Raw genomic sequence first — 20832 nt, forward strand, 5'->3', positions numbered from 1 at the left:
ATAAACACGTCATCAAGCTTTCTGTCGCACGCTGATGATGCGCGAGGCTGGTTGCCATCTCCCTCCCTTCTCCTCCATTGTTTGAGGTTTTGGTGAAGCTACTGACAGATACCGCATGTGTAGCTGGAATTGCTGATGCTGTGGAATAATCTCGACATAGGGTAAGTTTTATGAAAGCGAGTCGTGTTGTTTTTATTTCTCATATGCTGCAGTGGTCTCTGCGTGAGGGACGCTGCCAGTTTGAGCTGGCGATGGTTTAGTGTTAGCCTACGCTGCGAGAAGCAACAGTGGAGCTGTCATCCTCCCTTAGTGTAGTCAGGGTAATCATGTGAAGCGTTTTAGTCATAAGTCAATTAGTTACTAGGTTAAATTCAAGGATGTAATGTTGACTCACCCACAGTTCACTCGGTTTATAACATAGCTTCCCCTGCAAAATCAATGGTAGTGTTAGCTAGCATAGCCAGTCGCATGTTAGCTTTCATATAACTATTGCCTTCATACCTGATGTATAATAAGAAATAAATATTTACAGTAAATGTTAGCTAGCCCAGTCGCCTCAACTGTCCTCTAAGTGTGTTCAGCTAACAAGGAAGGTTTAAGCGATATTAAATAACAAATGTGACGTCAGCTGGTTAATCTTAAATTTGTGACATGTTGGAATCTCCTCTTAGCATCGAATAACAAACCAAAATGAAGATGAACACGTAAACATCAACAGAAGTCATGCCGAGTTAGAAAGTAGCTTCAGCTGATTGCTTAAAAGTGCTAAAGTCTTGTTTGATCAATATGATCGTTTATTGGCCAGTAAAGCTTCCGGAAAATGTAGGGGTTTTTTTTTAAACTGAGTTTCATGTAAATTGTTTATTTGTAATAGACTATGACACATAGGATGTTAGTTGATCTTGATGTAAGTTGCCTGTGAGATTACATTTAACTTTACTGTTTTCAGTACTGCATGACAAGGAATGCCTGCTCATGTTCCACTCAGAGGCGTCTGGTTTTGCAGTTGAAGTCTCTGGTCCACTCAGGATCACATGCCAACTTTCCTTGTCCTGTGTTTTTTTTTTTTTTCCGCAGCAAGCCCTCATGCCATGTCTAGTCTGTCAAATATAAGATGGGCTGTGTGCACATGCAGTAATGCAGCACAAAAGGAGATAGATAGGAGATATAAAAGAACTTGCAAGTGAAAACAAATAAAAGCCAAAGGGGACACATTCCCTACTTTAACAGTCATGGTACAGCTTCAAATAAACTCTTTGTTGCTCCTGGCATTGTACTGCCTATTTTAACTTTGGCTTATACATGAGTATTGCATTCAGATAGTCACATTTCTAACGCCGCTCTGGTTGTAGGTCACTCTGGATAAGAGCATCAGCCAAATGCTCGGATTAGACACATGAGGGGAGATGAAGTCTGTAAAAAGCTGATGTAAGCAGACAGTCCCTCTGGGACAGCTGTGACAGACTAGTGCTGGGTATAATGCCTCTGCTGCCTATGTTGGACAATTACTTGAAGGGGCTACAGGGATGCTACTGCGCTTCCCATCATTATGATATATGTAAATGATCATCATTATCATATTTATATATATATAAATATAATAATTTGTAGATTGGTCAGAGTTGTCCAGGAGCTTCTCTAAACTAAAGGGAATTGTGTTGTGTGTGTGGTCATTAATGTAAACCACAAATAACCCAATTCATTAGTTTATTTGATTTAGCTATGCCAAAAAATATGCTGGAGGTTTGTATTTGTCAAGATGTGAAAGAGGCCCGGTACAATTTTTGTTGAGAGGACCAGACTGTTTTATAATAAGCAAGACACTGTGTTACTCTTGAGATGATTCACAGGCACTCAGGCAAGACCAGCTCTCTCATTTTGATAAAAGGAAAAGAAGATTCACATAACTGAAATATGTGGATCTAATGAATATAAATGGATGCCAAATGTTTTTACCCAGCTCATACTGATGATTAATATATGCAACATTTTCTGCATTGAATTGCTCCTAATGTGAATGTGACTATTGTTTTTCCAGCATCACTGAGTCAATAACAGTGTCATTAATGGGTCAGTTGAGTGTATCTGCTGGTTCGCTAATGGTAAACAGGCTGTAGCATTGTGTGTATCTTAGTAATGTCTGTTATGTAAGCAGAGTATGAAGGTTGCCCAAGGTCGACCTTTGAGCAGTCATATTTAGTGATATGCATGTGCATTGCCATGCACAAACCGAGCATCAAGGTCAGGGATGCAGATGTTACTGTGGTTGTAAATTCTAATATTCTATTAAAGTATTAGTTGATGGTATTGTTACATAAACCAGTGAGTTTTACTGTTTTATTGTCATTTGATATGATATAGTTACACAGACTTATCCACTTAAAGGGTCATTCCACCTGTTTTAATCATTACGTTTAGCTCGCTAATCTTGAGGAGTGCTGAAATTAACGTTGGCCTCCTTTGTGGGAGTTTGGAAGGACAAAATAACCCCAATGATGTCATAGTGCTTGTTTATTTAGAAATTTTAAATGTTTAATGCAAAAACTGTATTCAAATCAGTGTGTGAAGTTTTAAATTATAGCAGGTTGCATCTAATAGATACTGTTAAGTTGCATTTTGGGAAGTGTTTTTTCTTTTTTTTATGTCCCACACCAGCCGTCCAATGTTATGCAAGTGTTATACTAACTTGAATGGGGATGTTCATGTTTGATGCTGTTAATAGTTTTTTATGTACAGTGGCAACTTTAATACATGTTTATTTGTGTTTCCATCAGCAGCAGATTAACTGGAATAAATATGAAAAACTATAAGAACCATTTTAACCATTTCCAAAAATATACTTGCAACTGTACGACTCAATACAACACCACAAGTCTACCATTTGTCAATTTTCTTCCTATTCTGGGAATCGATCCCTTTAAGAGAGTGCATCCTGTCTCATTCCTTTAGTCATTCATAAGTCTTAGAACAGTCCTCAGAGAGAGTCAACAGGATGTAGGAGGACTCTGTCTTTCCCCTCGGCCCTCCTTTAAAACAGTATGTGGCACAGTATCATCGTTGCTGTATAGCAGCTAGCCTGCTTTTGTCCCTCTACAGTGTTTCCTCCAGTGAATTCTTTATGACTGGTCTTTATCTCAAAAATTGTCTCCTGGGAAATGGTAAAAAATAGTTGTAATCTTTATCTTCCAATTTTAAGGCTTCATTGGTTTTGATTTTGTTTGGAAAATCCTCAAGCAGATAGCAAGTTATTTAACGGATCCAACATCAAGCACTGTGGGAAGAATGTTTTTCTCTTATGGCAGCCAACTGGGAAGGAGAACGGGAGCAGGGCGACAGAGGGAAGAGATGGGTGTCATCAGCACCCGTATAGAAATGATAAAAACATAAAATAAGCTGCGTCTGCTTCATCAACAGTGTGTTAAATAAAAAACTTGTGGCCTCCAGTTTGTCTCAACATCTTTCAATCATCTTTATCTATCAGGAGAATTTCCTCTTTGACACCTTGTCTCTTTTGTTGCAGGTAAAGGTGCTTGCGGGCACCACCCATAACCACAGGAACAGGATGTGATGTCACAGCGATAGCAGCTTTCGTTTTCTCCTGCTTAAGCTTCGTGTTTTGTGAGTGAGGAGCTCCCCTACCGCTCCAAGGATGTTTGAAGTCAAACCCCGGGCGGTGGAGAAGAAGGAGTCGAGCACTGAGACAGGTAGGTTTGTGTTGTGTAATGAATCTATGTTGATACTGCAATGGTAACACAGTAGTAGCTGTTAGTGCTAATACTGTTCTGCCAGTGTTCTGCTGCCTAGAAATATAATATCCTCTGTCTGAGCTCTAAATATAGGAGCAGAAAAACCTGCCCCAGTAAACTGCATATTTTCTCAAGTGGAAGGACATCAGCTTGTACAGTACCTGACCTACACACACACAAACACACACTCACTTTGAATGCCTTCACTCTGGGGAATAAAAACAGTCACAGCAGTCTGACATTCTTCATTATTCATTCACTTAAAGGGCGAATTTGTTGTTTTCAACTCGCAGCCTGTGCTTCTAGTTTGAGGATTACATGAGTATTAGTGGTATTAAACATCTATTTGCCTTCTTTACATCAAAATATCATTCTGCTTCACTCTGTCTTTTTCAGTTAGAACTACTAACTATTTTAATATAGGGAAGTCACCACATGGCTGATTATCACAAGGTTATAATGTATGCAGGTCAAAACTAAATGTAGGGGCAATAATTTAACCATAGGAATTACTCTAACTCGCTGCTGGCAAGTGAATCAAGTCAATCAATCAAGAATGAAAGCAGTCATTAGGTGCTGGATGTGCTCTAACCACCAGATGAGGGGCTGGGCAGCAGTGGGAAGCATTATGGCTCCGGCTCAGTGGGCTCGGGTTCGGTTGGCTCCATGCACCTGTCTGACAGCCAGGACTGGGTGGTTTCCCCAAGCTGTTCTCCTGATGAAGGCTCAGGCCAGCTCAACGGCATCTCCCCCATGCTGGCAGAGGAGACTTTCCGCTACATGAGTAAGTATGTGTGTGTGTGTGTGTGTGTGTGTGTTTAGAACCATAGGACATGACTATACTAATGTTGGTTCTTGTGTTTTGAAGAAAATGTCCATGTTACATTTATGTCTACCTTTGTTTTCTGCCTCCTCTTTGCCTGCTTGCTTTTGATTGGTTGATGCCTGTGGCGACATCACTGAACAGATGGTGTGTTTGTGTGTCTCAGTACATTAGACACGTGACTCACTTTATACAGTCCTCTTGAGTTCAAATCACAGGGATTTGCTGTTGATGTTATTTGGCAAACAGTTGACATTTTGTCTGTTTGCTGAATGTTAGACAGCTCTGACACAGTGAGAGAGGGAGAGAGAGAGAGAGACAGTCAGTGAGCGAGCCAGAGGAGTCAAGTGATCCAGCTTGAGATAGGGGTAGTGGAGTTCAAAGCCAGCAGTCACGAGACAAACGGTGATGAGGAGGGGGGCAGCAGAGTGCTCAGACAGAGGATGAAGACGGCACAGTAGACAGAAGTCGACGGCCATGCCGGTTTTAAACATTCACAATGAGGAGATTTACGAGAACTTTGCTATGGAAGGTGAGCGGTAGGGTCAGAATGGTGTGTGTGTGTGTGTGTGTGTGTGTGTGTGAGAAACATGAGCCAGAGTAACTGCACAAGCAGCTTCACCAGTGTCTCCAAGGTCAGGCAGAAGACGGCAGCCTGTAGGGGTACTGTGTGTGTGTGTGTGTGTGTGTGTGTGTGTGTGTGTGTGTGTGTGTGTGTGTGTGTGTGTGTGTGTGTGTGTGTGTGTGTGTGTGCACTAGTTTGCAGCTTTGAAACACAGGAAGTCTGAATTGATGCTTGTGCTTGTATTCAAACAAGTTGTGGTATGCGGGAGAAGTGTTGACATTTGGATTGACTTCCTGTCTATACTTGTTTCTCCTACAGTACAAGCACAGATTTTAATCCAGATTTCCTCTCTGAAATTGCGTTTTTTTTTTTTTTTTTTTTTTTATCAGTTTAAAGCATCATTTGCTACAATCTGATCTGAACACAGTTCTGTTATTTCAGTAAAAATGTTTTGACATTCCCTCAATTTGTCCTTTGATAGTTGTTTGAGAAAAAGCACACATAAAATGACAAAGCAAGGCTTTAAAAGTTAGATTCCTAAATTAAAGGAAATAACATGGCAGATGCTGAAAGCTTTTGTTTGTGTGATTTGGTGAAGTGTTTCACTAGTGTGACAGAAGGTGTACAGTAAGGGGGTTTCAGTTTCATATTCCTGCAGTGTAAAATCCTCTATTAATAGCTCATGATGCATGTGCAGAGGGATGTTAATATGCTAAATGTGTGAGAACCCTTAGAGCAGTGTGACATATTCAGACAGTGCTGGCACAAAATACTGTACAAACAGCAGATATTGTTGAAGTATAAAGTACACAAAATATCTGCAGATATGATTGTGTACATGTTTTCTTCTGGGTTTTTGTGTGTTGTATTTCTTACACTGGACTTTGGAATTGGGTTTTACAATTTGTCAAATAAACACATGTTGAACCTGCAGCTGGAGTTCAGTAGTGCCAGAGGTTCAACTAACCACCAATCATAATGCCATACCAAAGTGACAATGCTCATTTTGTAACTCAGTTTACAGTTATTCATTTTATTGTGTCCAGAGTTCAGTCACTTTGTTCTACAAGTAAACTCGAGGCACTGTATTGAAGTGTGTGTGTGTGTGTGTGTGTGTGTGTGTGTGTGTGTCACAGACTGCGTCTGGAGTAAAATCTTTAGTTTTTTAAGTAGTGTTTGGTAGACAAAGACCAAACTGGACTATGGGTGTAATTTATACGGTGACATCATGTTCCACCAAGAAGGTAAAAACATGCGTGTGTGTGCGTAAGTACGTTAACATGAGAGTTGATATACATTATGGATGTATTGTATGTGTCTTCCTGTGTGAAACAAAGATAGCTCTGTTGGGCAAAGGTTATTTTTAACTGCTGGTTGATAGAGGATAATGTCCAGATCCAGAGGTCACTGCGGTGCTCAGATTACTGGACAGCAGATTGTGTCAGTACACGCATAAGACAAAATCTAATGATGACAATGTGCAAAATTGAAATAAATGAACCAGCAAACACTCGGTTTTCCTTTTGTCAAATATTTAGCATTTTCATATTTCACGATGTTTGACAGAGGAAAATATTATTGAAATATTGAAAATGAAGTTTTAAATGGCTAGTGAGGCTACATGTTGATGTAGGTCCAGAGTGTGCCCTCAGTCTGTGTGACTCTCAGTAAAAAGCTATGTTTTAATGATTAGAGATGCCACTTTTCTTTGAACAGGTGGAGGAGCGAGCGATGCTGTGCTGGTGAGACCCACTAAGGTGCTAAAAGCAGACCAAACTAATAGATGTTTAGATTCTCTGATTCTCAACAAACTAATGTTTCAAATGAAGTTGGATTTAATGAAGCTTCAGCTTTCACTCTGCCTTTTACTTCAGTTTCTGCAATTCTTCTTCTCTTTTCTGTCTTTCGTTCTTTTATTCTTTCTTTCTTTCTGTCCAGTTCATCTTACAACAAGCCGGTTGCTTCAACACCTTTTAAAGTTCCCCTCTTTTCTCTCTCTTCTGTCTCTCACTAGCATATTTTGCTTTGGAGTCATCTTCTTATTCCCACCCCGGCTCTCAGAGCCTCTCCAAAGGTATCTTTCCCTCCCTATCTGTCTGTTCGCCGCTTACCTTTTATATGGAGCCCCTCTCTGCTTTTTGCATGCAGATGAAAGCAGACAAGAGGTTCGTGTAGCGTAGGTCTGTTGTCTGCCTCCATACACAGCTTGTAGCACTATAGCGCCACATAGAGCGTGTGTGTGGTCTCTTTATGACCGTAAAGCAATACTGTGGGTAACTGACATTCAGACCACTAGCAACCACATTGCCAAGTTACAGAACTCGCAAATTACGATACATAGCATCAGTGGTGTTTTAGCAGTAGACTCGACAATGGCTCATGATGCTACATGCACACTTTGAGCAACTGGCTGCTCACGTTGCTCGTGGTCAGAATATGTTTTAAGGAAGAAAACCTGGCATGCCACAGATGCATGTCCATTAGTGTGGAGTGATATGGTGGTTTTATTTTATTGTAAATGTTTCGTATTAGTGTGTGGAACTCCCTGAATCCTCATTTTGCATGCACATGTCACAATGTGCATACTAGATTGCATCTGTGTGTTTTTCAATTGTGTGTATTTTTAAAGTAACATTTTCCTTCTGCTCAGTCCTCAGTGCTGATCGTGTGGAGCAGATGACCAAGACATATAATGATGTTGAAGTGGTCACTCACCTTTTGGCTGAGGTAGGTGTCCCCCTTTTGCAACTGTGTGTTTTCTGCTCGGAAACATCCTTCGTGTTGGAATATTGAACCTGTGTGTCTTGTTATCAGCGGGACAGAGACTTGGAGCTTGCCGCTCGGATCGGTCAGTCACTTCTGCAGAGGAACAACCTGCTTCAGGAACGTAACGAGGCCTTAGAGGATCAGCTAGCTCAGGCTCTGGACCAGGTAGCTTAAAAAGAATCTTGTTTTCCAGCTTGTTTAGTGTTTAGTCTGTCTGAATATGATGATCTAAATCCAACCGCAACCTGCTATAATAAAGGCATGTAGGACATATCAACGCTAAATCCTAGGATGTAGATGTGCTGATAAATTATCTGTGAAATTGGTAGTGAAATGTATCTATTTATCAATCAGTACAGTTGATAACTAGTTATCCCCACTCTGTCCCTGCACCCTTTTCCACTGGCCAGGTTCACCAGCTGCAACATGAGCTCAGTAAGAAGGACGAGTTGCTGCGGATCGTGGCCAGCGCCTCAGAGGAAAGCGAGACCGACTCCAGCGTGTCCACCCCCCAGCGGCAGCCTCAGCCGCTGGGGGGAACCACCGCCGCTGCCGCACTCACCCAGCTGGAGTCTCTGCAGAACAAGCTGCAGGAGCTAGAGGAGGAGAACCTGGTTCTGAGGTCTGAGGTACAAGTTCTGACACATCCAGGGTAATTGGTTCAGTTGAGTGAATCATTGAAACAGGAAGTCAAGTGGCAAGCAGAAAACTTGAATTTGTCTTTATCATGGCTACCAAACTTTGGTATTGACTGGTTGTTCTCTACTTCAGGCATGTCAACTAAAGAGAGACACCATCACCTATGAGGAGAAGGAGCAGCAGCTGGTGAGCGACTGTGTCAAGGAGCTCCGTGAGTGTAATGCACACACATGTTTGCACTGAAGAGGATGTACACGTTAATATCCAGGGGGCTCTTTGTAACTGCAGCTGGTGTGTTTGTGTGTCCTGCTGAAGGTGAGTCCAACAGCCAGATGGTGTCTCTGACCAGTGAACTGTCCCAGAAAAACGAGGAGCTGCTGAGACACCAGGAGGAAATTGCTCAGTTGCTTTCACAGATCGTAGAGCTGCAGCATCGAGTGAAGGAGGTGAGAAGAGGAGCACGCACCATGCTTAAATAGACACGACACAGGGTGGAATGCATAGGCACATTTTGTATTGTAAAACATGTTCAGCAGCTCCCTTATCGGGCATGATGAAGAAATTCTAGAAACAAACGACCTGATGAATGGATTTGCTTTGTGTCTGGACAGCTGGCTCTGGAGAAAGAGGAGCTGAGGATCCACCTGCAGGCCTCCAAAGACGCTCAGAGACAACTCACAGCAGAGGTACAGATGTTCCATGTTTAGCGCTTTTTCAAACACAATAAAACAGTTTAAGTATGTTTTAGCAAATTGTTAATTTATTCATTCTTTAATAAGCAAGCAAATGATTACATGACTAATTTAATTCCATTTTAATAAAAATTCAGTGTCTCATTTAAACAGCAGGTGAAACATTAAATTACTTATTAATCTTTTAATGAATGATTATGTTAATTTAGTAAATCCATTAAATGGATGTAGTCATTAATTTAATTGAGACAACCTGACAAATGAAATGGTACATTTGCAATCAGACTAATTTAAATAATAATTAAAACTGCGTCTTTTGTTTGTGAATGCAATTCATGAAACAAACTCATTTAAATCCCCACTGCCTGTGTGCGCCGCAGCTGAACGAGCTGACGGAGAGGAATGCCGAATGTGTGGAGATGCTCCATGAGTCACAGGAGGAGATCAAAGAACTGCGCAGTAAAAACACTCCCTCTGCTGGGATGAGGAGGCACCTTTCCTACGGCCTCTACCCCATGGTGATAGAAACTCACAGAGAACAAACCAACTACATACCACTGAAAGAAACATACATGATGGATGTTTATAGTTTACATTTGCTGCTTGTTTGCGTGCAGGACTCCCTGGCAGCAGAGATCGAGGGTACCATGAGGAGAGAGCTGAGTGTAGAGGAAGAGACTGCCTTTCAGGACCAAAGGTTAGAAACCCAAATGTCCCTTCAGTTTCCAACAGTAGGATGTTCCTGTGTGGCCTACTTTCTGACCTTTGACCTCTCCTGTCTGCAGAATATCCCAGAAGCGAGTGTTCCAGACAGTCCGCTCCGTCAATGCCTCAGCATCACGAGCAGGGCTGGCCACACCTCCCATCCCAGGCTCAGGACAAAGTTCTCTAGTGATGACAGCACAGCCCTTCCAGTCCGCCCAGGGGTACGTCACGACGAATACGAGTTCCTGCCTTGAATTTTACTGTAAGAATGAAGTTTGGACTCTGTTCAGCTCAATAACTGTATTTTCAGGGAAGAGGTACGACTGGGCCAGCCTGGGGCTCCAGGAGGGAACGACCTCACCAGAGCCCTCCACCGACTGTCGCTGCGACGGCAGAACTTCCTGTCTGAGCGTCAGTTCTTTCAGGTAGAGCGGGAGAAGCAGCTGCAGGCCCTGGCGGGAGCGGAGGCAGGTGGGGAATACAGCGGGTGCAGCTCACCGATGGGCAGCGCGCTCTCCTCTTTCTCAAACTTATCAGAGCTCTCCATCAGCTCCAGCGTTTTTAAGACCTTCTTGCCTGAGAAGCTTCAGATTGTCAAGCCCATGGAAGGTAAAGAGTTAACTGATCTCAGTTGTTGTGCTGAGAGAAAAGTTTAATGAGCCGTAAATATTCTGACTTTTTGTTTTCAGGCTCACTGACGCTCCACCACTGGCAGCAGCTGGCCAAACCACACCTGGCCACCATCCTGGACCCACATCCTGGTGTAGTGACTAAGGGTTTCCGCCCACTGACTCAAGACGCAGTTTACCGCCTGTCTGACATGGAGGAGGATGAGGAGGATGAAGAATACAGAGGGATTGGTGTCCAGGAGAAGGGGGCAGCGGAGCGGAGTAAGGAAGAGGAAGATGAGGAAGAGGAGGAGGTCGGGATCACCTTTAAGGTGCGCTGCTCATCTACACCAGAGGAGAGGAGAGACAGAAAGCACTCTGTGTCACCTCTCCCTGTTCCTCCTCTCTCCCCCTCACTGCCGAGATCACCCGGGACTCCCGCCACGTCCTCCTCACTCAGATCAGACCTCTGTCTGACCTCCACACCTCCTCGTGTCACCGAGACGTCCAGCCAATCATCTCTGTCCATTCCAGGAGCTGCTGCAGTTCTTCAGATTTGTACATCAACAACAACAACAGCATCCTCCTCTGGTAAACATTAGCAGTCTATGCGTCTCACACCTCAGTGCTGCCAACACAAGCGAGTTTGTTTTTCTCATAATCCCGTTTGTTTTCAGTGTGTTCAGTCAAAAATCCAGTGAAGTGTCAGAGCTCCACCTTCTCCACCTACACCTTCACAACCTGCCGCATCCTGCACCCCAGTGACGTCACACAGGTCACTTCTAGGTAACTCTTCTGCTTTGAAGACAAATGTAATGTCATTTTTATTATGCAGTGAGTTATGGAGAACGAGGTGACAGGAAATAAAGGTAAAGAATAATAAACAACAAGAAATCAAATATGAACCGGCTGCTTTAAGAAATCTGTCTGTAAGAAGCTGATCATTTAAGTTCTGTCCAACTTGGCCACTCTCAGTACGCCTTCTCACCTGTGTCTGTCTGTTTTCCAGTTCTCAGTCATCTCTCATGGCCAACACACCCAGCTCCATGAGGACAGGTCCCAGCACCCCTGTGACCCCCTGCAGGCTGAGCCTGGGAGACTCCTTTCCACCTCGGCGACCCCCTGCACCCACCAGTGGCCTGGCAAAGCTCGTTCTGGAGAGGGGCATTTCTGCACAAGTCTCCACTGAAACACCACCCACATCCCCAAGACCCGCTTCACAGAAGCCCCTCTTCCGCCTTCTCCCAGGCACACCTCCTAACTCCCCCTCCCACTCCCCCGCTCCCTCCCCTGTTCCCACAGATTCCCGGCAGCATCCAGCTGACAATTTCCTTGCCTCGCGGCCGGCAGAGCTTTTCCTCCAGGACGTTTATGGGTTAAATCTGGGCCGCGCCCCACATCCAGATTTACCGAGCCCCTCCCAGGAAACTCCCCCTCTTGTCCCTTTATTTAAGCCAGGTCGTGCAAGGCCCGACCCAGTCAGCATCGGCCTGGTGGAGAGGCTGCGGCGTCTGGGATTCACTAAAGTGCTGCACAGTTCTGAGTCGGAGGCTTCAGTGCCGCGCCAGGATTCTGCTACTTTTGTGTCAGCGGGTGGCGGGAGCCTGTTGGACGGCCTGAGACGCAACCAGAGCCTCCCAGCCATGATCGGTGCCCGAGTGGGAAAGGCAGGGAGCAACCCCACACCTCCTCCTCACCCCACCTCCCTGGCCCTCCCTCCTCCAGCTTGGGGAAACCTTAAAGAACGGCGCCGGCATCTTGCATCCAAGTCCCATTCCCAGTCAAGTTCGGCCAAAAAATAAAGAAGGCGGTGGACCAGGAGGGGGCACACTCCCCCACATGAACCATCATCTTTATCCCTCCATCGTCTCTCCTCTTTTCTCCATTTGGAGAGAGGAGTCAGGGCATCATTGGGCAGATCAATCCCTCCTTTCTCCCTTATTTAAAGCACAATTAACTAAACTGACTGTTTTTAGTGATACCGCAGTGTCTGTACGTGTAGATGCTTTCCATCATGCTAGGTAAGAAGGCCTTAGCTTGCCTCCATTTGGGTCATTCAGCTCTCTGTACCTTATTAGTCAAGTATGAATTAGGCTCTGTGGTTTGCCTCCGAGGCTCTGGATGTTCAGGTGTGAGTGGGCGAGAAGGAGAAACATGCAAGTGGATCAAGGTTTGTGAAAGTGGAATAGGAAAGAAAAGGAGCAAATATGTGAGTAGGTAAATGAAAGAAAGAGATAGTGTGATGTCTGTATGACAGTAGAGGAAGAAAAAGAACAAAGAAAGTGAGATGAGAAGGACTGAGCATCCAGAGTCTGTTTATTCCAAGGGCTTAGAACAGTATCATGCCCATACCACAGTTAATGATTTTAGAAAATCTGCCTCAGCACATTAAAAACCTTTTACAGCCAGACGTTCAACTTGCTTTTATTACTTGAGAATAAGAATTTAAGTGCTAGCTGGTGTAAGAGCATACCACCAGCCATGTGCCAGTGTTAACATGTAAAGACCTTTTACTAGGCCATTGTTGCAGAGCTTTGTGGAGACTGTCCATGTGTCGAGCCCCTTTCCCACCTCAATCTAAAACAACCTTGCCTACAGGTCCCAGCATGCACCTTTCGACAGATGGGCGGGGCCAAGGACAGAACCAAATCGGACACCGGACAAGAAGAGGGGTCTGCTTTTTCCTTCAGGTCCTTGTGCTGTGTGTTTTTTGTTTTAATTGTATGAAGCCTTAAGCGGAAGCCAGCACCGTTCGGATTTGTTTGACTGTGAAGCCATGTTTGTGTTTATATGTTCGTTGCACTTACTGGGTTTGTGTTCATTTGAGGATCACTGCTCGGTCAAGAAACCCTTTCACAGCAGCCATAGGCTTTGGTGAAAACCGGGAATTTTAGAGTTATTTTTGGCACAGTGGGCAAAAAGGTCCTGGGTTGAAACCTGGGTTTTCTCTGGGTCATCAGGTTTCCTCCCACAGTCCTCAGACATGGGACTTTCAGGGAGTCTGTTTAGAGGGAAAAACCACTGACGGGATATTTTAGTTGTACGTCACATCCAGGTTTACTATGAGTGTTTGTTCCTGTGTCTCAGGATAATCCAAAGGTAACAGAGCCTGTTACTGTAGGATAACTAATAAAGGTTCATTCTGCTTTATAACATTTCATGTTTAGATCTGTGGAAACTTAGAGCTCGTATCTGACCCCTGTGATGCCTCTGCTGTCATTGCTGCTGCCCCTTGTTAGTCCCCTCTCAGTTACTGCACTTTTACTATTTTTAATCTGTGTTTTTACTGACACGACAGTTTGAAGTATATAGATTCTAACATATTATTGAGACTGTTTAGCATAATGTGTGCCTGTTGTATCAATGTGGGCTAATATTTTGTCATAATATTTTAATATATGTTGGAGTTTAATTTTGTTTTTTGCTCTCCATATCTGCAGCACACCAACAGAAGGGAATCGAATCAAGCCAAAAGTGTTATTTTATTTTTGAATAAATCAGTACTTGTGTATATGTGAAGCTAAATTTTGTGCTGGTCAGCAGTGTGGAGAGAAAAGGAAACAAAGCATACAGTTAACATCTTTAGTTGTCACTACTTATCTTTTCCAGTAACGCAGAAGTTTCAGCTTAAATATATAATGTCCTCTTCGTGTCTCCCCTGTAGGATCATAATCTTCTGTAAACTACTCATGGTTATTCAGTTGCCTCTTTTTTTTTTTTTTAAATAAAGTGATGGAAACAAAGCCACTGACTCACTGATTATTGTCACAAACATCATGGAACAACTTGTGCTTCAAGTCTTGATCTAAAAGGTTTTGTAAGTTGTCACACACACATGAAAATATATTTTTATTTCATGACTGTGAATAGTCCATATTTGGATGTCAGTGTGTTTTCAGCTTGTACGTCTGCCACATACAGATGGGGCCCTCTGCCTCAAGCCCCTGTCCTTTTCCCAAATTATCAAATAATTAAATGTGCCCTTTTCAACCCGTTAATAAATAATTATACTGTGCTCATTAAGACTACATGTACTAAATTAAAATGAATGTGCACAACACAGTAGCAAATACATCATATAAAAGTCCTAAACATTTCCTGTTCAGCTGTCAGACACTGAAAACTTGTTCACCTGAAGCCAGCGAGTTGCTGAGCGGTGACTCTGAGACAATATTGGTGTTTCTGCAGGATCACAGTGACCAGAGGATGTGTTGCTAAGTAACCTCAACATCAAAGTTCATTATATTTCCACTGTAGCATGAGAGTAGATCTCCCTTTTTTAATTATGCAGATTAAATAGGTATATAGACATTAGAATTGGATAATCATACAGTACTTAAGTAATGTGTGCTATTTAATATGGAACACGTGTCCAGTTATTTGTGATATATTGGGCACAAGCAACTAGTTTATGTCCAAGGCCTTGAAAAATATTATCTTCTGAGTCGTCAATAATTGAATAATCTGATGTCCAATCATAATCAATACTAATACTAATACAAATCATCATAATGAAAACTGATGATACCTTTTGAATCTTGTCAATGCAGAGTTTTATGTGACTGTTTTGACAATATGGAATAGCTAAGGCTGTGACTACTTCCATCACAGGATCACCAAGTCCTTAGATTTGATCCCCACAGATTTTAAATGTCTGTAGCAGATCTCACAGCAATTCACCCAATAGTTCTAGAGAGAACTGAGTCTGGACCAAAGTACCAGATCTGACAGATTGACATTGAAGTAAAGGCTCTCAACAATCCAGTGTTTGCTTTTTGTATGGAACAGAAACTTGTTTCACTAAGTGCACTTAAATTATGAAAAGATTAGGACAGGTGCAACCAAACGTTACAAAACCTTTCAGTCACTGTGTCCTGGGAGTTTCAAATGAGTTTGATCAGCGTAAACGCTTCTGAAATCAACTGTAAGCTGCACCACGACTACATGTTCCACCCCACATCCTCAGATGGAACAGATCTTAATGCTGTCAGAACTGGAACTGAACTGGCCAAGGGCGAAGTCCAGGCCCACCCCGACTCCACATCCCACCCCAAAGGCAGGGTAAAGCGGCTGGGTGAAGTTAGCACGGAAGGTGTGAAGGAGTGTCATGCTCTCTGCCACGCTGTAGAACGCCAGCGTTCCCATGGACAGGTCCAGGTAGATGCCCACACGAGGAGAGTAGGTGACTGGTATGTCCTTCTTCTCGTTGTCATGCATGGCAGAGCAGCAGATGTCCGACAGCTCCAGGGTCCAGGACTGGGCGTTGTAACCGAGCCCTGACCTGGCGTCAGAGCCCTTCCTCTTTACTGCCCCATAAGCTACACCCATAGAGGAGCCGCGGCCTCTCCACTCCACCTCCCAGTAGCAGCGCTGGCCGTACAGTGGGCTCTCGCACAGCACCTGAGTCCAGCCATCAAAACGCTGGGGGGTGTCAGGGTAGGGCTGCACCGCCGCCTGCAGGGTGGCTTTAGTGTTGCCCTCAGAGAGAGTGAGTCGCCGGTGGGCTGTGTTGGGGTCAAGGGTCATGGTCACAGAATCTGAGAAGGAGAAGGCTTAATGAACACTTAGCATACGACAAGTGTGAAGAAATATGGTTAAAAGTTCTGGATAACAGCTGATAAGTGGACTGGGGATGGTTTATCAAACATTTTTAGGAAACTTTTGTGCTTAACCTGCTCCATCCTACTATCTCAAATGTTGTATCGTAGTTAGACACTGAGACTTACACTGCAGGAACTCCTCTCTGGTCCTCGGCTCTGGGGCCTGGATGCTGTCGATGTTAATTTCTCTCACTGGTAAAAAAAAAAAAAATCAAACATGTCAATTCATGCACAAATACAGTATACAGTATTTTATATTTACACATTTCTTGTCTAAGTACAGATGAAGAAGAACATTAACTCACATCCAGGGAAGGCAGGAAGAGGGTTGATGGAGTCAAAAGTGGGTGAGTCCAAGAAGAGACTAGGGTTGACTGTTCAATCAGAAAATGGTGTTAATATATAAATATGTCACTCAGACAGTAATTTTACATATTGTAAAGCTGCCATCTTACCTTCTGTTGGTGTTTCTGGCAGAGCAGCCATCCCCCCTGTCGAGTGGACTGAGAGTCACATTATGAATAACATATAAAACATAGTATTACAGCGTTTAATGCCTCTTTTCACTTTTTATGAAGTCATCTAAACTAAAAGAGGCCTTCACATGTGACACCTACATAAGTTTAACCTGTCTTAATTCATTATGACAATACTTGATGTGGCGAAGAACAGAAATAAATATGATTTATAAAATTTCCATATATAAGTTGGAGTCAGGACTTACACTGGTTTTCTCCTGCTGACGGTGTGGTACTGGCTGGGGCAACTGGAGTGGCTTGGTTGGTGCCACGCCGATGGGAGCGGAAGATGCTGGTGATCGACGCCATCCGACTAAAACCTGAACAAACAGAGAGACAGAGAACAAAAAGGATGACACTCTCTGTTAAGTGATTGTTTGTCAGAGCTGCACTATCTGGGTTTTTCCAGTTGGTGGCAGCACATGACAATGTTTTGTCTAAACGCACTGTAGGTACTGTACCTCCACTTAAAGCTGAAGCAGGACTTGGGTTTGCTGGGATCGGAGCTGGGATCTGTTCCGCAGTAGGAGCAGCTTGACTCTGACTGGATCTGCTCCAGAGGGAGTGGGACTCTCTGCGACTGGGAGTTGGGCTGGGTCCAGGGCTCGGTCTGGGGTTGGTCTCCCTCACTGTTTTGAGAACATAAATCAGTGTGAGTTTATTATCCTTCCTACAAAAACTGTTACTGTACTATATATACTGATGTATTATATTTATCTGATGTAAAAAACCTCTTCAGTCCTTATTTTTAAATTCTGTTAAGATGAATTACTCAGATGGAAGTGGGATGAAGCTAATAAATAACATAGGGAACTTTTATGCCTTAGACTTCAAATGTGCTTACATGAACAGAAATATCGAAATTATAAATAAAACTCTGAAGGTCAGTTTCATATAGGTTTTTAAAGTTTATGAGCCACAACGTCTAGAGCTCAGTCCTTTTTACAGGAAGTAACAACCAACAAACTATCTGCCCTTCAAGCCAGGCAGAGCAGAATGAACCGACCCGTCTCTCGCTCCTCTCTCCTCTGTCTGTCCCGTGGTCGGGATGAGCTCATGTTGCTTCTGTCTGCAGCAAGAAAGAAGTGCAATTTGAAAAAGTGCACGTACATTTTTATTCCATCCACGGTCACACTGCAGGTTTATTGTTAATTCAGCCATTTTTCCTCTCACCTCGTGGCGTTTCTCTGCTCCTCACGTCCTGGCTTTTGAGGCCTGTGCCTGAGGAAGAGAACGGGAATGTTTAACAGTGACTCTACTGAAATTTGTTGAATGTCTATAAAAATACATATAATGAGTCAGAGAGCAGTACCAAGTCCTCGCCTGTCTGTGCTCCGTGCTCCAACTGAGATACTAGGTGTAGAAGCTGTAAGACATGAACAGATATCATGTACATGAAGGACAAACACACACACACACACAAAATATGTAGTTTAAGAATTAGTGACTGTACCTGGCAAACGGCTGTTTGTGTTGCGGGCACCCAGTCCAGAAAACACTAAAAGAAAAAGTGTTTTTAATGAAAGTTATAGGATCATGGGTAATGTAGTCCTTTAATACTCTATATTCACACTCACATTTAAGAATCCCTTTCTGCCCCACGCTGCGGTTTGCTGGAGGAGATAAGAAGTCGGTGTCAATCAACACAGCTACGACCTTTTTTACACTGACAGTGAAAAGATATATGTTGGGAACTTACAGCCTTTCAATGTGAACAGTGTTGTGTCATTAACTGGAAAAAGAAACAGAGATTGAGATGAAAAAAGAGAAAACACGAAGAGAAAATAGGGTGCATCAAAATGACTGCACTTCACTAACAGACCTTGCTTAGTGATCTTGCCCAGCTCCTGGTTGCACAGGTCCTCCACTCGTTCCCTGAGGTGCAGGATGGCGTCTCGTACTGGGTCAAGGGAAACTTCTGGGTTGACCATTACAGGAGGCAGGTCTCCCGACTCGAGGGGGCTGCACATGGACTCATATGTCTGAAAGTATATTATAGTTTAGTTTTATTAGAGACTATTAGAGAAAGTTCCTATGATATAACTTATCTAATCTGTTTTAAAGTCACATATTCCTTGGACCACGCTACCTGCAGGTAGTGGATATGGTCGTCACAACGGACCAGGTCCTTCATCTCCGTGTCCCGCCTCTTCAGCTCCTTGATCTCAGCCTCCAGGCTGTCGGTCACCTCCTCGGCCTGGCCCATCTTCTCCTGGACGGCCTGATCGAGCACCTCCTCCAGCAGCTCCTGCAGCCGCTCCACCGAGCGCTGCAGCTCTGACAGCACCTGCTCTGTATCATCGTGCACCTTGTCTGAAGAGCGCTGTGCAAGAGGAAAATATGGTGACCATGTCTCTGTTTGTCAAAATACACACACAGTATAGTGCGTGTACATTTAAGGGTGCATGCAATATTGGTGCTGCTGACAAACCTTCATCCCCTCCATCATCTTCTTCATGTCTTTCAGCTCCTGTTCCCTGACTTTCAGTCTCTGCTGATTCTCCGCCTGCAACTCTGACACCAGTTTCTACAGAAGGACACGTAAGGACATGACATCACAACATCAATCCCCACCAGTCTCACACAGACAGAGGCAAAGAAAAGCACAAGGAAACAGCTGTACATGTGACGCGGAAGGTGGCACGGGAAGGTGGAGCACTATGAACATACAGGAATGTAGTTAGGAATGTCCTCAGCCTGGCTGGAGACACAGTCGTACACAAAGGAAGAAGCAACAACAGAAGACGACAAAGCTAAAAGAAAAGAAACACTGGGCAGGAGCAGGAGCGTGATACTACTGTACGCGCAGAGTCAACTGGTTCTACAGTGTGTTTTCTGTAATTAAAAATGATTTTACTGATCACACACACACACTTCAAACTAACTGGATCATTTAAAATTACCCTCTGGCAGTGGGCTAAGGGCCCCTCATCATTTCCTGATGTGATGCCTGAGGCCCCTGCAGCATTCATTTTAACCTACCTGTTTCTCCAAGCGCTCGGCCTTGGTGGACACACACTCGTGGCCTTTGTGCTGGTTGCTGGTGCACAGCCAGCAGACGAACACCTTACACTGGCGACAGACGAACTCCTCCAGGTACTTGTGCTGGGTGCAGATCTTCTCAGCCAGATTGCCTGTGGGTGCGATGAGCTCGTGCTGCTTCAGGGCCTTCTGGGTCTGGTGGGGCTTCAGGTGGGTTTCACAGTATGAGCTCATACACGCCAGGCAACTCTTGACTGCCGCTCGCTGTTCCCCTTTGCACATATCGCACGGCACTGCTGAGGAGGACAGCTTCCCTTTGGATCTAGATGAGGAGGAGGCTAACCCACGGGCGCTGCGGATAGATTCACGAACATCAGACTTGAGGGCCCCTTTGCGGAGCTGCTCCACAGCTTCAGCCAGCATGGTGTTCCTGGACAGGGAGGGCTTGGGGGAGAAGGTCTGGCGGCACTGGGGGCAGCTGTAGATCCCTTTGGGGTCATCCTTGGTCCAGTAATCCTTAATGCAGGCCATGCAGTAGCTGTGCCCACAGGGGATGGTGACTGGATCGTTTGGGAGATCCAGACACACAGGGCAGTTAAACTGCTCCTCTGTCCACAGTTTACTACTCATAGTGACACAGGAACAAAATGAAAGGAAGAAACTGAATCAGTGGAGAATATAAAAAAATAAAGTTCAGAAATATAAAGCAGAACAGCGGAGAGAGTCCAGAGATGTAAAGAAGCAGGTTCAGTCTGGACTCACAGTAAGAAAATGCTGTTTCTCAGGTGAGAGCAGGGAGAGGTGAGCTGGGTGGGGCCAGAGCCACCGGGCAGGTTTAGCGGGGAGGACGGGTGTCGGTGGAAAAACTTCAAAATGCCACGAGAGTAAAGTTGTGAATAGACCAATTATTTTATCATTTTACCAAATCAACGGTAGAAGAAGAAACAGAAATTGCTGGAGGATCAGAGTTTCATCTCAGTCCCACTCATAACCAGATTCAGTCTAAGCTGGGACAGGGAAAAACAATGAGGTGTCTTTTGCATCTTCATGTTTTGAAGGAAACTGTTAACAGTGAGTTTGAAAAACTTGGCTGCTGCACAGGAAATCTTGGATGTGAAACAGCAGCTTGGCTGTCGTGGCTTTGCAGATGCTGCGAAGAGGAACAGTGTGTGTGCCAGAGCAGTAGAC

The 20832-nt window shown here is 44.1% G+C and overlaps 2 protein-coding genes across 6 annotated transcripts; one reads left to right on the forward strand and one right to left on the reverse strand.

Annotated features, from left to right (window-relative positions):
* The first annotated feature begins 12 nt into the window (after positions 1-12).
* trak2 (trafficking protein, kinesin binding 2) lies at positions 13-14268 on the forward strand. 2 transcript variants are annotated; one of them, XM_026364124.1, is made up of 16 exons: positions 13-161; positions 3521-3704; positions 4345-4530; positions 7785-7861; positions 7949-8065; positions 8311-8529; positions 8672-8750; positions 8855-8985; positions 9151-9225; positions 9612-9749; positions 9849-9928; positions 10017-10157; positions 10247-10545; positions 10626-11135; positions 11222-11330; positions 11554-14268. In XM_026364124.1, exons 2-16 carry the CDS (start codon positions 3650-3652, stop codon positions 12344-12346), a joined length of 3009 nt encoding a protein of 1002 aa, XP_026219909.1. In that variant the 5' UTR covers positions 13-161; positions 3521-3649; the 3' UTR covers positions 12347-14268. The 2 variants fall into 2 exon arrangements, with proteins under 2 accessions (XP_026219909.1, XP_026219910.1); XM_026364125.1 differs by lacking the exons at positions 13-161; positions 3521-3704; positions 4345-4530 and adding an exon at positions 4557-5101.
* On the reverse strand, positions 14253-20390 carry trim25l (tripartite motif containing 25, like). 4 transcript variants are annotated; one of them, XM_026364130.1, is made up of 16 exons: positions 19645-20390; positions 19094-19189; positions 18752-18985; positions 18485-18644; positions 18362-18394; positions 18240-18275; positions 18116-18160; positions 17975-18028; positions 17836-17877; positions 17669-17731; positions 17124-17291; positions 16869-16982; positions 16600-16635; positions 16450-16518; positions 16271-16336; positions 14253-16081 (listed from the first exon to the last, which is right to left on the reverse strand). In XM_026364130.1, exons 1-16 carry the CDS (start codon positions 20272-20274, stop codon positions 15507-15509), a joined length of 2421 nt encoding a protein of 806 aa, XP_026219915.1. In that variant the 5' UTR covers positions 20275-20390; the 3' UTR covers positions 14253-15506. The 4 variants fall into 4 exon arrangements, with proteins under 4 accessions (XP_026219915.1, XP_026219912.1, XP_026219913.1 ...); XM_026364127.1 differs by having other exon boundaries at positions 16600-16647; XM_026364128.1 differs by having other exon boundaries at positions 17836-17883.
* Between the last annotated feature and the right edge of the window lie 442 nt (positions 20391-20832).

This window comes from Anabas testudineus, chromosome 2, assembly GCF_900324465.2.
Source record: "Anabas testudineus chromosome 2, fAnaTes1.2, whole genome shotgun sequence".
NCBI lineage: Eukaryota > Metazoa > Chordata > Actinopteri > Anabantiformes > Anabantidae > Anabas > Anabas testudineus.